This window comes from Ranitomeya imitator, chromosome 10 (genome assembly GCF_032444005.1).
Source record: "Ranitomeya imitator isolate aRanImi1 chromosome 10, aRanImi1.pri, whole genome shotgun sequence".
Taxonomy (NCBI): Eukaryota; Metazoa; Chordata; class Amphibia; order Anura; family Dendrobatidae; genus Ranitomeya; species Ranitomeya imitator.
Window position 1 is genome coordinate 21707101 of NC_091291.1, and position 15410 is coordinate 21722510.

At 46.6% G+C, this 15410-nt stretch overlaps 1 protein-coding gene across 1 annotated transcript in view; it reads left to right on the forward strand.

Moving 5' to 3' along the window:
- The window catches only part of LOC138652170 (sialoadhesin-like), an 88926-nt gene extending 74571 nt beyond the window's left edge, over nt 1-14355 (forward strand). Inside the window, exons 20-23 of the mRNA XM_069742938.1 lie at nt 10231-10284; nt 10655-10777; nt 12546-12601; nt 14216-14355. Coding sequence (XP_069599039.1) covers nt 10231-10284; nt 10655-10777; nt 12546-12601; nt 14216-14230 — 248 coding nt within the window. The 3' untranslated portion in view covers nt 14231-14355. The remainder of the gene's footprint in view (nt 1-10230; nt 10285-10654; nt 10778-12545; nt 12602-14215) is intronic.
- Nucleotides 14356-15410: the final 1055 nt, after the last annotated feature.

Below are 15410 nucleotides of genomic sequence, written 5' to 3' on the forward strand. Positions count from 1 at the left end.
GCTTCGTAAAGCACTATAGTAGCCTGGCAAAACCTTTGACGGACCTCACCAGGAAGAAGCTACCTCACATTGTCAACTGGACAGATGGCTGTGAGGGGGCCTTCCAGGCGTTGAAAACTGCACTGTGCAACGCCCCTGTGTTGAAAGCAGTCGACAGCAGTCGACCGTTCTTGGTGCAGACCGACGCCAGCGAGTTTGGCCTTGGTGCTGTACTCAGCCAGGTTGACTCGGAGGACCAAGAGCACCCCGTGTTATACCTGAGCCGGAAACTTTTGCCGAGGGAAGTGGCCTACTCCACCATCGAGAAGGAGTGCCTGGCCATAGTCTGGGCCCTGCAGCGCTTGCAGCCCTACTTGTACGGTCACACCTTCACTGTGGTGACCGACCACAACCCTCTGCGCTGGTTAAATGCCATGTGTGGAACCAACGGCAGGTTGCTACGCTGGAGCCTTGCCCTTCAGCAGTTTGACTTCACCATTGAACATAAAACGGGCAAAGAGCATGGGAATGCAGATGGACTCTCCCGCCAGGGTGAACCTACTGAGGTGCCCATGGAGGCATACCGTGGGGTACTGCCTCCCTAGCGCACACCAAAAGGGGGAGGTGTCACGATATGGTATGAAATATCACATAAGTTTAGTTGCTCGTCAGCCCATGAGGTGGGCTAAACCCCCCCCTTCACTAGCTGACTCTACTTGTTTCTCTCTGGGCTACGGACTGTATGCTAGAAGGGGGTTTTATTGCTCTGGGGTCGTAAATTCCAGGCTCAGAGGAAAGTCCCTCACCCCTCCCACATTCTCTAGTTCAAACTGGAAAAGTGGCTCCAAGATTCAGGAAAGATTCTTTGTTTAGTTTTTGTTAGATATTAGGCAAACGATTTAAGCTAGGAACATGAAAATATATATTCGTAGTCTCACTCGGTGTATCTACACCTCCCATGAAACTCGGGTTTCTAACTCCGTCTGGTAAAGAAGTAGGGTTTTCTCTGTAAATATGTATCCCAGATAGGACATATTTGATCTCATTAGAATGCTCACGTTAATCCGAGATGAATGATAGGTTTGGTCTGACTCTGACACGTTTTGTAGTGAAGTTATAGAAATTAGAGAGAATAGTTTAAAGTTTAGGCAGAATGTAGAGAGAGGAGGGTCTGGATAAGCCAGCCTTTCTGTGATGTCACAGCCTTAATGTTTTAAGTGTCTGGCAGGCTCTGAGGAGGCACTTGCTGCTTGATTTCTTGTCTTGTCCTGGAAGAGCCCTGCTCACGTCCAAATGAGCTGGGACGTATGGGAAAAACTGCCCTAGCCTGGTTGCCTGTCATGCTTTGAACATGTAAGTGTTGCTTTTTCTCATTTATTCCCTTTATGTTATAATTACCCTTGTACATATTTGCAATTGTCTCATTTGTAACTTCTTTATAAAATATTTTTGATAAAGCACTGCCTAATTAATTTCAATGGAATATACTATTATATATTAGTTCGTTCATCCATGCTCTAAACTTACCCAGTCTTCTGAAGTGAAATACGCTACTGTTATTGTTGTGTTGGGTTAGCTTCGGACCCGTTTAATCGAAGCTGGTGGCAGTGATACCGATAGTGTGCAGACTTTTGGGTGATGCTGAAGCGGCTGCGGGGTTAATAATTATTGTTCCTGCCTGAGTGGGAGTAGTTATCACGTCGCTGCAGCGTGCCCAATAGCCAGTACATAGCAGGCAGCCTTTCTGGCGACTAATTACCCAGGGTGCAGTACCTAATCTGACCTGGAGAGTAAGGGGGCGCCAGAGAACTGCAAGTGTTAAGTGGAACTGTAAGCGGGATATACATAAATCCCTGCAGTTTGTGGTATATTGAAAGCAGTGGGATACCTAGAATAAGCCCCTGCTGTAAGCTAAGAGGTCAATAGCCTTGTGTGTGGTTTTTCATCACATCGTGGAGTGGAGGGATAACTAAGATAAGCCCCCCTGCACATGTGATAGCCGTCTGTTGGCCTAAAGTCACCTCAATCCGTGACGTAGGGGTGACGGTCACGGTGTGAATCCTGACCCATTGGTGACAGCGGTCAGGGGAATCGTGACACCCCTGATATCTGAGCTCTTTGATAGGCTATGGGGAGCAAGGGTATTCACCAAATTAGGCTCACAGAAAGACTAATACCATAAAAATATATAAGTTTATTCAAAAAAATCAAACCAAACATAAAAACAATGACACCAGGTCACCAATGACCCACCATACTAGACCAATATGTAGGGAGGTTGGGGTACGGGTAAAGCTATTCCACCCTCTCCACCCCTAACTTAACCCTACCTACCAGCGGAGGTTGGCACCCTCTTGAACGCAATGTGGCACCCCCGCTCCTCGGCGGCTCTCCCTCCTATCCCTAGAATTCCCTAATTACAAGTAGAGCATACAGATTATACCCCTACAAAAGACAAACCGTACAAGTATCATACAACACTAAATCAGTTTGTAATCAACAAAGGAATTCTAAACAAAAATCACCACCATACAAACTCTGTCTAGTACATAATAACATAGTACTCAGTGACTCCAGAAAAGATGGAACAGCTAAACTCGCCTTAATATGTCCCTCAAATGATCCCTACCTACCAGCGGAGGTTGGCACCCTCTTGGACGCAATATGGCGTCCCCCGCTCCTGGCGGCTATCCCTGGTATTCCAGGTAATTCTTTAATGGATAAATAGCAGGGAACTACATGATATCACCATTCAGTATATGAGTTAACTGTCTTAAGCCACCGGCCACCCCTCACTGTAATACGTAGGGAATTCCTGGATTATCACTAGATTAAACAAAGGGACACAGTGCAGACACTCAAAGGACCTGACTACGGGCAAACTTCCTCTACGCAAAGTTGGAGAAATGTGTGTTTAGGCAGGAGTCCTTACCTTTCCTGGGCTATATCATCTCTGCCCAGGGATTGGCTATGGATCCTGCCAAACTACAGGCTGTGATGGACTGGCAAGAACCCCACTCTCTCAAAGCGGTGCAATGCTTTATGGGGTTCATTAACTACTACCGCCAGTTCATTCCGCATTTCTCAACTTTAGTAGCTCCCTTGGTAGCCCTCATCAAGAAGGGAGCAAATCCCAAAATGTGGTCAGAAGAGGTCCCCAAGGCCTTCCTCTCAATTAGATCTCATTTTGCTAGCGCTCCGATTGTACATCGCCCCAATTTTGATAAGCCGTTTATAATGGAGGTGGATGCCTCTTCCGTTCGTGCTGGAGCAGTCCTCTTCCAAAAGAATACTCAAGGTCGGAAGCATCCTTACTTCTTCTTTTCCAAGACCTTCACACTAGGGATGAGCGACCTTTACTTTTATAGGATCGGGTCGGGTTTCACGAAACCCGACTTTTTCAAAAGTCGGGTTGAGTGAAATCGGCCGATCCTATAAAAAAGTCTGGGTCGGGGTCGTCCGAAACTCGAAACCCAATGCAGTGCATTGGGTTTCCATGGTTCCCAGGGTCTGAAGGAGCGGAAACTCTCCTTCAGGCCCTGCGATCCATATTTTAGTGTAAAATAAAGAATTAAAATAAAAAATATCGCAATACTTACCCTCTGACGCGCCCTGGTACTAACGGCAGTCTTCCTTCCTTAGAATCAGCCTTGCAGGACCTGGCGGTGACGTCGCGGCTTGTGATTGGCCGCGCGGCCGCCCATGTGACCGCTCGCGCGACCAATCAGAAGCCGTGACGTCACCGAAGGTCCTTCAAGCGCTGATTCTTAGGAAGGAAGGCTGTCGGAAGGAAGCAGGGCGCTTCCGAGGGTGAGTATATACCTAATAGGAATATACTCACCCTCGGAAGCGCCCTGCTTCCTTCCGACAGCCTTCCTTCCTAAGAATCAGCGCTTGAAGGACCTTCGGTGACGTCACGGCTTCTGATTGGTCGCGCGAGCGGTCACATGGGCGGCCGCGCGGCCAATCACAAGCCGCGACGTCACCGCGACGTCACCGCCAGGTCCTGGAAGGCTGATTCTAAGGAAGGAAGACTGCCGGTTAGTACCAGGGCGCGTCAGAGGTTAAGTATTGCGCTATTTTTTATTTTAATTCTTTATTTTACACTTTAATCTGAATTCCGATACCAATTCCCGATATCTTAATCATATCGGGAATCGGTATCGGAATTCCGATTCCAGATTCAAAAGATCGCCGACTTCATGGTCGACCCCACACTGGGGTCGGGTCGGGTTTCATGAAACCCGGCCTTACCAAAAGTCGGCGACTTTTGAAAAATCTCGACCCGTTTCGCTCAACCCTACTTCACACCAGTGGAGAGGAATTATTCCATCGGGGACAGAGAGTTGCTAGCCATGAAATTGGCTTTCTCTGAGTGGAGACATCTTCTGGAGGGGGCTCGTTTTCCCTTCCAAGTTTTTACTGACCACAAAAATCTGGTATACTTACAGACAGCCCAGCGGCTAAATTCTCACCAGGCCAGATGGTCCCTGTTCTTCTCCCGGTTCCATTTCACTTTCCATTTTCTTTCCGGGGTGAAGAACATTTGTGCCGACACTCTCTCTCACTCTGTTGTGTCTTCTGTGGAGGAGGAAGAGGAGCCTCGGCTTATTGTCCCCACTGAGAGCCTGAGAACTGTGGCCCCGGTCTTGCTAGAGTCTGTGCCCCTGGGCAAGACTTTTGTGCCATCCCATTTCCAACCGGAGGTTCTCTCTTGGGCTCATTTGTCTAGGGTGGGTGGACATTTTGGGGCCAAGAGGACGTCTGTGCTGCTGGCGAGAACATACTGGTGGCCGCATATGGCTCATGATGTTGGGGACTATCTTCGGGTATGTGTTTTCTGTGCTAAGAATAAGTCTCCTCGACAACGGCCAGCAGGATTACTTTATCCTTTACCGGTGGTAGACAGATCCTGGGAGATGGCTGGAATGGACTTTGTGGTGGGCTTACCCAAGTCTCGTGGCTGCACCATCATTTGGGTAATCACCGGTTATTTCTCCAAAATGGTGCACTTGGTGCCTCTTCCAAGGCTACCTTCTGCACGGGCTCTGGCAGCATTGTTTGTAAAACATATTTTCTACCTACACAGTATGCTGGACAAGATTGTCAGTGATCGGGGTCCCCAGTTTGCATCTCGCTTCTGGAGAGAGCTTTGTCAACTACTCAGTATTGAGTTGAATCTCTCCTCTGCATATCATCCTGAGACGAATGGGCTGGTAGAGAGGGCCAACCAGACCCTGGTCACATATCTGTGACATATTGTTTCAACCAGGCAGGATGACTGGGCATCCTTGCTACTGTGGGCGGAGTTTGCCCTAAACAATGCCATAGCCGACTCCACTGGCCAGACCCCATTTCTCCTTAATTACGATCAACATCCGCGGGTTCCTGTGCCCATGCCTGTGTCTTCCACCGACTCCAAGGTGGAAGACTGGGTTGTGGAGGCATGGGACATTTGGGACCGCACTCAGGATGCCATCTGGGCTTCCAAGGAGAGAATGAGGTCCTCCGCCGATGAACACCGACGCCCCGCTCCGACCTTTGCTCCTGGCGATTTAGTGTGGCTCTCCGGCCGTAACATCGGGCCGCGTGTTGAGTCCGCTAAGTTTGCACCTCGCTACTTGGGTCCCTTCAAGGTCCTCAAACAGGTTAACCCTGTAGTCTACTGTCTGGCCCTTCCTCCATGCCTAGGTATCACTTACACCTTTCATGTGTCCCTCTTAAAGCCCATACACATTGTGACGGGGTGTACGGCAGAGCAAGAAGAGACAACAGGCCGAGGGATGATTCAACAGATTTATTATCAAGAACGCTGGAACAACACATGCAGGTAGATCTACAGAGTCCACAATTAGTCCAACAGAACAGATTCGGGGGCACCTCCCGATAATCCTTGTGCCAGGTAACAAAGCAATAGTCCACAATTAGTCCAATGGATCCCAAAACAATCTCACGAACGACGAGATATGTCCTCAGCTCAAGTCTCGCCCCGTTCGCTTCCACAGTCACAGATGGACATGGGATCTTGCCTCAGCTAAGAATCCCCACTCCTTCTCCTTCAAGGATCAACTCACATCTGATCTCAAAATAAGAATGGATTGTCTGAGCTCCTGGGATCCGCCCATGAAGGGGTAGGGGTTACACCTTCTATTCAATGGTTGGGTCCACCAGAAGATTCTAGACTGGTGGGCTCCAGGCAGTCTATGTAATATGTACATTTGACTAGCCATCTGCTGTGAGGAAGAATGGCTATTCCTCCACTAGTGATGTTGACAAATTTTAATTACATTAGAGCTTTGGGCTGCAAGTATTGGGGGAAGGAGACATTGTTACAGGTGAACTCCCAGCCAAGAAAATACATAAATTACAGCTAATAGAAACCAGAGAACAGTTACATACATCAAATGGCATATTATTCAAATACAGGACAGGGCAAAAGTAGATATCATGACAATCCCTTCCCCTCCCAATTTGTGTACGTACCAGGGACCTCTACAGGTCGCTGGTTAAGTACACACAGGCAGAGCGTAACTTACATGTGGCTTCATGCAGCCACAAATTGGCATCGTAGCTCTCCCACATCATTGCCCAGGAGAACATCTGCAGGCAGACCACCCATCACCCCAACCACACATAGCCTGACCCCAAAACCAAAGTTCAGATCCACAGTGGCTGTGGGAATAGTCCTCCATTGTCCACCAGCCAGTTCAATGACAATCCCAGGTCCTCGATGGATTGCCTCAGGCCGAACCACTCGGGGATCAGCCAGTGTGAGGAAAGCCCCTGAGTCACAAAATCCAATAAGTCTTTGTCCATCCAGTACGACCTCCTGCAAGTGCTTACCTCGATGAGCAGAAGTCGTCATAGCTGCAGGTCGCACACCATAAACTCCTAGTGGTGCAACATAGGTGGGTGAGGCACTAGGTCAGTCCTCACGTAGTGGTGACACGTCGTCCTCCATGGCACTTGGCTGTACATAATTAATAATACGACTGGGTACAGGATTAATCCTCATTTGAACAGCTGGGCAGGAGGCTTGCAGATGCCCCGGCTGTCCACATCGATAGCATCTCTGCTGGGTCTCACTCCATCCAAGGCGTCCTCTTGGGCGAGGGGTAAGGGAACCTGGAGGCCGGCTTCCACCTGAAGATGCTGTAGGGGTTTGAGGACGACTTCTCCATGAGCTGGCTGGGCATGAGGCCTGCAGATGCCCCGGATGCCCAAAACCATAACACCTGCTCTCTGCTACTTCCTCTCCTCGTCGTATTCCAGAAAACGCAGTAGAAGCAACTGGAGGTACATTTACACGGGTATCAGCATGAGGTGGTGGCTTAGAGGAACGGGGAACAATGGGGACAGAAGAACAGGGGGCCACCGGTGTTGTGGAGCTGGTAGGCCTCTCTCCATCCTCCAACAGAACCCTCCACTGAGGCTTGATGGTGAGAGCCTCATCAGCGAGAGCTGCAGCTTCCTCCACAGTGGCTGGTCTCCTCTCACGCACCCATTCCCGGATCTCAGCAGGGCACTTGAAGTAAAACTGCTCTTTTAGGATAACCTGGAGGAAGGTCTCCCAGATTAAGGCCTCCTCTGCCTCCAGCCAGCGATGACATATTTGTTTGAGTCTGTGGGCATACATCTTGAAAGACACTTCCTCATCACAGGCTAAAGTACGGAACTGAGTCCTGTAAGTGTCTGGGGTAACAGCATAATGTTCTAGAATAGTCCGTTTAATCTCCGCATACTCACAGTTCCCCTGAGGGTCCATAGCTCTATAGGCTGCGGCAGCTCCACCCTCTAAGAGCCCCACCAGATGTCGGACTCGGTCCCTTTCCGGGACTTCCATTAATCGAAACTGATGCTCAAAGTCCTGGAAGAAGCCCTCAATGTCGCCTGCAGCCTCATTAAAGGGCTTGAAGTCTTTGCGGGACACTCTGGGGAGTTCCCTCATGGTGGGTGCTGGGGTTAGAGTCTGTCTGGAGCTTCTAGCTGCTTCCAAAGCGATCTGCCTCTCCAGCAATGCCATCTCCTGAGCTCTGTCCTCGGCTCTGTGAATGGCCTCCCTCTCCCTCTCCTCGGCTCTGTGAATGGCCTCCCTCTCCTCGGCTCTGTGAATGGCCTCGCTCTCCTCGGCTCTGTGAATGGCCTCCCTCTCCTCGGCTCTGTGAATGGCCTCCCTCTCCTGAGCTCTGTGAATGGCCTCCCTCTTATCGTCCATGGTGGCCTCTTCTCCCAGCAATGCCAACTCCTCCTCGTACCTAACCCACTGACTTTTTTGGGTATTTACCTCCGGCTGCAGTCTTTCTTCCATTTGCTGTGAGGGTCCGTCCTCAGCGTCATCTTGCAGGCGAACTCCTTCCAAAGCCTCAATAAGCTGCTCCTTGGAGAGTCCTTTAAAACGGACTCCTACTTCCCGGGCCTTTGATTGTAGGCTCCCCAAACTCCAGTTCTTGTACTCTGTGGTGCTGGTTCTCGATGTTGATGGGCCGTTGTCCTCCATTCCTTCTGCTCTGGTCCCACTGCTTGCCACAAGTTTGTGACGGGGTGTACGGCAGAGCAAGAAGGGACAACAGGCCGAGGGATGATTCAACAGATTTATTATCAAGAACGCTGGAACAACACATGCAGGTAGATCTACAGAGTCCACAATTAGTCCAACAGAACAGATTCGGGGGCACCTCCCGATAATCCTTGTGCCAGGTAACAAAGCAATAGTCCACAATTAGTCCAATGGATCCCAAAACAATCTCACGAACGACGAGATATGTCCTCAGCTCAAGTCTCGCCCCGTTCGCTTCCACAGTCACAGATGGACATGGGGTCTTGCCTCAGCTAAGAATCCCCACTCCTTCTCCTTCAAGGATCAACTCACATCTGATCTCAAAATAAGAATGGATTGTCTGAGCTCCTGGGATCCACCCATGAAGGGGGTAGGGGTTACACCTTCTATTCAATGGTTGGGTCCACCAGAAGATTCTAGACTGGTGGGCTCCAGGCAGTCTATGTAATATGTACATTTGACTAGCCACCTGCTGTGAGGAAGAATGGCTATTCCTCCACTAGTGATGTTGACAAATCTTAATTACATTAGAGCTTTGGGCTGCAAGTATTGGGGGAAGGAGACATATTGTTACAGGTGAACTCCCAGCCAAGAAAATACATAAATTACAGCTAATAGAAACCAGAGAACAGTTACATACATCAAATGGCATATTATTCAAATACAGGACAAAAGTACATATCATGACACACATGTCCCGGTTTTCTGAGTCATCTGCCAGGACATCAGGTTTGTCTACGGATGATTACGAGGTGAACGCTATTTTGGGGTGCAAGGAGGTACGTGGCAAGAAATACTATCTGGTGGACTGGGAGGGTTATGGCACTGCAGCTCATTGTTGCCTTCAAGCGTACCAAGGTCCAAGGGGGGTGGGCCCTAGGAGGGAGGGTAATGTTAGGTGTCGAGTTCCCACCATGCACAGGGGGAATCTCCAACCACCTCCGCTGCGGTCTCCCATTCTCCTCCAGCCGCAGTGGAGCCTGCTCAGCGGAGATGTCGGTCCCAGCGTCTGGCTCAGGCTGATACTGGATGACTGGTTGCTACTGCCCTTCCAGGCTCTACCTTTGAAGCCAGCACTGATCAGCAGCAAGCAGGTCTTTCTGTGACAAAGTCCTGCTTTTCCCATACTGAGCATGCCCATGGGACGACCTCCCATTGGAGGTCGGGGGTCACATGCTTAGGTCCTGTTGCGGTTCCTCTTGGACCACTAGGAAGGTCCTTGTCTGCTGCAGCTATAAAAGATTTGCATGGCCGCACGGCCATGCGCTAGTATCAACCTATGTCATGAGCTTTGTTGCTTTAGTGGTCATGTCTGCATGTGGTCAGGGTTTGGCTGAAATAAGCCCCTAGAATACCACCACCTCCGGTGAGGAGTTTTGTGTGCTTTGCTGACTGCGTGACCACTGGTTGCTCTCTGCTCTGTTAGGCAGCTGTGATCCTCTGTGAGGTTAACAGGGCACAGTGTTTTCCTATGTATGCGATTCTGTGAAGTAACAGAGTTCGCTTATACCGCCATATAGTGCCACCAATTCTAGCAGCAGGTTACAATCCTGCACGGTTGACCCCAGGTTGCGAATGCACCTATTATTACTTATATATACAGTATATACTCGGTGCGTTCCATCAACCCTAACAATAGGAACAATGACTTAAAAAACTTTTTGGACGTACATTGTAAATTCATCTTATTCCAGAGACATCTCCGCCTCCGGCTCCGGAAAGTGTGACGGTTCTCTCCCCACGGTGTGGTAAGTAATTGCTGATTATAATCACTAGATTAGATTTGGATATGCTGCTGTATCAAAATTGGAATTTTGAATACCATAGGTGAAATTCTGCCTATCAGAAAATGTTGCCATCTGCAGAGACGAATATTAAAATTCTCCAGGATAATTAGCCAGTGACTTTCACTGTCACTTACTTAATATCAGCCATTGCTTTTTATTGAGTAATAGCACTTTTACAATAAATGATCAAAGCTACAGTCAATGGTTGAAGTCAGTTGAGTAATGGGGAGAGTCTTAAAGGGTATAGGCAATTCTTCTATATCTGTTAGAGAAGCCTCACATTGGTATATTATTAGTTTTTTTGCTACATGATAATAACCGACCTTCTCAGATTCCAGATATATTGACTTGACGCTTCTTGGAGCCTTCATCGCTGCGAACATCCTCATCCTCTCGCTGATCGCCCTGGCTCTTTTCTGCTTCGTTATGAGAAATATGGAAAAAAGTCAAAGAGGTAAAACCTGAGAAGTGAGACTGGTATAACAAATGTAGAAAAAAATCCAGTGTAACATACAGTGTCTGTAGAGTATGATGTCTCAGATGGTTTGGTATCCCGGTTTCTAATGGTAGGGGGTAAAGTATGGGGAGCTGAGTGATGAGAATAGAGTGCATGGAGAAGAAAGTGCAAGGAATAGAATGTAAGAGTGCTGGGAATAGAGTGCAAGGAATAGAGTGCAGAGAAGAAAGGGCAAGGAATAGAGTGCAGGAGTGCTGGGAATAGAGTGTGCAAGGAATAGGGTGCGGAGAAGAAAGGGCAAGGAATAGAATGTAAGAGTGCTGGGAACATAGTGCTGGGAATGGAGTGTGGGTTATAGAGTGCAGGGAATAGAGTGCAAGGAATAGAGTGCAGAGAAGAAAGGGCAAGGAATAGCGTGCAAGAGTGCTGGGAATAGAGTGTGCAAGGAATAGGGTGCAGAGAAGATAGAGGAAAAAAATAGAATGTAAGAGTGCTGGGAATAGAGTGCAAGGAATAGAGTGCAGAGAAGAAAGGGCAAGGAATAGAGTGCAGGAGTGCTGGGAATAGAGTGTGCAAGGAATAGGGTGCGGAGAAGAAAGGGCAAGGAATAGAATGTAAGAGTGCTGGGAACATAGTGCTGGGAATGGAGTGTGGGTTATAGAGTGCAGGGAATAGAGTGCAAGGAATAGGGTGCGGAGAAGAAAGGGCAAGGAATAGCGTGCAAGAGTGCTGGGAACATAGTGCTGGGAATGGAGTGCAGGGTATAGAGTGCAGGGAATAGAGTGCATGGAATAGTGCGTAAGAATGATGGGAATGATTTACTGAAGCTGATGTGCAGTTAAAAGATTGTGGGAATGGAGAGCAGTGAATAAAGTACAGGAATGAGTGCAGGGCTCTTGGAATGGAGTGCAGGGAATATAATACAGGAAATAGCCTCCAGGAGCGCTGTGAATGGAGTGCAAGGAATAAAGTGCTGGAAATGGAGTGTAGAAAATAGGATGCATGAAACAGAGCACTGAAAATAGGAAACTGGCAATAGAGTGCAGGGAATAGAGGACTGATAGAATGAAAAATATGAAAATATGATGCAGAGAATAACATGCTGGGTGCAAGGAATAAAGCACTGAGAACAGAGTGCTGGGAATAGAGTGCAAGAATGATGGGAATGAACTACTGGGGATGAGGTGCGGGTAACGCAGTGTGGGAATAGAGTGCAGGAAATGGAGTGCTAGGAATAGAGTGCAGAGAATAGAGGGAAGATAATAGAGTGCAGAGAATCGAGCACTCATATTAGAGGGCTGGGAGTAGAACACAGGGGTTAGAGCTCTGAGAATAAGACACTGATTGTTGAGGAGATAGAAGTGACCGCAGGGGATGAATGTGATGTCATTATGGGGGGGGGGAGACTTTTCCAGTCATGGTGAGGAATATGATATGAGGAAGGGAAAGGAGACAAGTAACAGGTGTCAGGCTGACACTTACATACTGAGAGCAATGCCCAGCAGCGCAGAGTATTTGAGGAGAAGGGTGCGCTGGCCGTGTGAGGGGCAGTGACCCATTCAGTCTTGTGAGAATAGATCTACATGTATCAGGAGATTCACAACGTGAACACACGGGTGGCAATGTGTGGGAGCTGATGGTAAAGTGGTGGCAGGAGCAGGGTCTCCCCAGATTAGGGGCCAGGCTGGGACATTGTTGCAGAAAGTTTCTGATATCATTTTCTGCCTGTAAATCACATTCACATTCCAATACTGTGTGTTTTTAGCAATCATAAGCAATGGCGAAGAGCTCCGAGTTCAGGGGACGGCCTCTATGTACAAGGTAGGAGATAATATGTTCCTCTATACAGATGCAACACACTGTATATTCTGCTGAAACTAATAATCCACTGATCTACTGTAAGACACCACCGGCATCATCCAATCTCTATATTTCCATATTAATATTTTATCATGCACTTAATAAGTTCTATACTGTGTAGACAGTGGTGTACACCTGCTCTAGAGATAGACTACATGGCGTCATAACATATACCTGCAGACGCCACTAGGGGGAGCTCATTACATACAGATTTATACAGCCACCACTAGAGGGAGCGCACTACATACAGATTTATACAGCCACCACTAGAGGGAGCTCACTACATACAGATTTATACAGTCACCACTAGAGGGAGCTCACTACATACAGATTTATACAGTCACCACTAGAGGGAGCTCACTACATACAGATTATACAGCCACCACTAGGGGGAGCTCACTACATACAGATTTATACAGTCACCACTAGAGGGAGCTCACTACATACAGATGTTATACAGCCACCACTAGAGGGAGCTCACTACATACAGATTATACAGCCACCACTAGAGGGAGCTCACCACATACAGATTTATACAGTCACCACTAGAGGGAGCTCACTACATACAGATGTTATACAGCCACCACTAGAGGGAGCTCACTACATACAGATTATACAGCCACCACTAGAGGGAGCTCACTATATACAGATTTATACAGTCACCACTAGAAGGAGCTCACTACATACAGATTTATACAGCCACCACTAGAAGGAGCACTCTACATACAGATTTATACAGCCACCACTAGAGGGAGCTCACTACATACAGATTTATACAGCCACCACTAGAGGGAGCTCACTACATACAGATTATACAGTCACCACTAACAGTCACCACTAGAGGGAGCTCACTACTTACAGATTTATAAAGCCACCACTAGAGGGATCTCACTACATACAGATTATACAGTCACCACTAACAGTCACCACTAGATGGAGCTCACTACTTACAGATTTATAAAGCCACCACTAGGGGGAGCTCACTACATACAGATTATACAGTCACCACTAACAGTCACCACTAGAGGGAGCTCACTACTTACAGATTTATACAGCCACCACTAGAAGGAGCTCACTACATACAGATTTATACAGCCACCACTAGAAGGAGCTCACTACTTACAGATTTATAAAGCCACCACTAGGGGGAGCTCACTACATACAGACTATACAGCCACCACTAGGGGGAGCTCACTACATACAGATTTATACAGACACCACTAGGGGGAGCTCACTACATACAGATTTATACAGACACCACTAGGGGGAGCTCACTACATACAGATTTATACAGCCACCACTAGGGGGAGCTCACTACATACAGATTTATACAGCCACCACTAGGGGGAGCTCACTACATACAGATTATATAGTCACCACTAACAGTCACCACTAGAGGGAGCTCACTACTTACAGATTTATATTATTATTATTATTACATACAGATTTATACAGCCACCACTAGAGGGATCTCACTGCATGTAGATTATACAGTCAGCACTTAAATTTAAAATTATTTTGTTATTCTGTAGTCACTATTTAGTATTTTTTTTTTGCTATTTTTTCTTTTTACAGAATCTAAATGAATAGATAAAAAAAAGTAATGCACAGAATGAACTCCTGCGAATAATGAAGTGTGAAATCGACAACGTCCTGCCGGATGAAGAGATGAATATCTGTCTATATATAATCTCTGACGCTACCAACTAAAAGAGAATTTGGTTCACTGCTAGAAACTAAATGATTAGGATTGTTTTTCATGATATAAATGAAAGATATTTAATCCCTTAATATTACCATTTTGGGGTAATAATATAAGGTACAGCTAAAAAAGAATGTATAAGACCTCACCGATCCACGTCGACTGAAAAAAAAAAAAAAAAATAGAAAAGTTACAGGTCTCAGAAATTACCGACACAACCCAAAATTTAATTTCAAAGGTTCCAAAACTTTTTGTTAAACACTAAAATAAAAAAAATTTAAAAAAATAAAATACTGGATTAAGAGGAAGATGAAAAAAAAAAAGGTAAAAAATGAAAATTGCCCAATCACGAAGGGGTTAAAAATCCTTTGCTCTGTTTGTAACTGCTGTTGAGATCAGAGAAAACTCTGATCCTGACAGTAGAAAACCAAGAAAAAATGTATATTTTGTTTGATTTGTTTTTTTTAGTATCTTTAATATTAAATATGAAATGGTTTCTCACCTGCGGGGGGCAGAAAATTAGATTGTGAGCTCCTCGGGCTGTGATGTAAGGAAATATAGATATTTTTGATGGATACTTTATTCTGTCGCTGCCAGTAAATCTGATAGAAGTTATTTTTGTAATATTAAAAAAAAAAAAAAAAAAAAATAACTATTGGTTGATTTTTGTCTGTGTTTTGAGTCAGCCTCTAACAGCAGAGATCTGCGCTGACGCCGATTGCTGCTGTTAACCCTTTACATGACTCTCTCAATCACTGAAAGCTGAAAATAGAAAAAAAGTGATCCTGCACCTTTCCGGAACTCACGATCGCGAGGGCGGCAATGGGTTTTCATGGCAGCTGGGAGTCAGTTGAAAACCCCTGTTGCTGCCATATTAGTGCTCCTGTTAAATCGAAGAGACTAGCAAAATATTGCCATACCGCAGTATATAGAATCAGATTACCGCACATTCAAAACCCTTAAAGGAATAAAAATTAAAATAATTTTTTTTTTTTAAATAAATATGAATAAACAACATAAAAATTAGAATCACCTTATTGTACCTAGTTGAGATAAAAGAAATGTAAA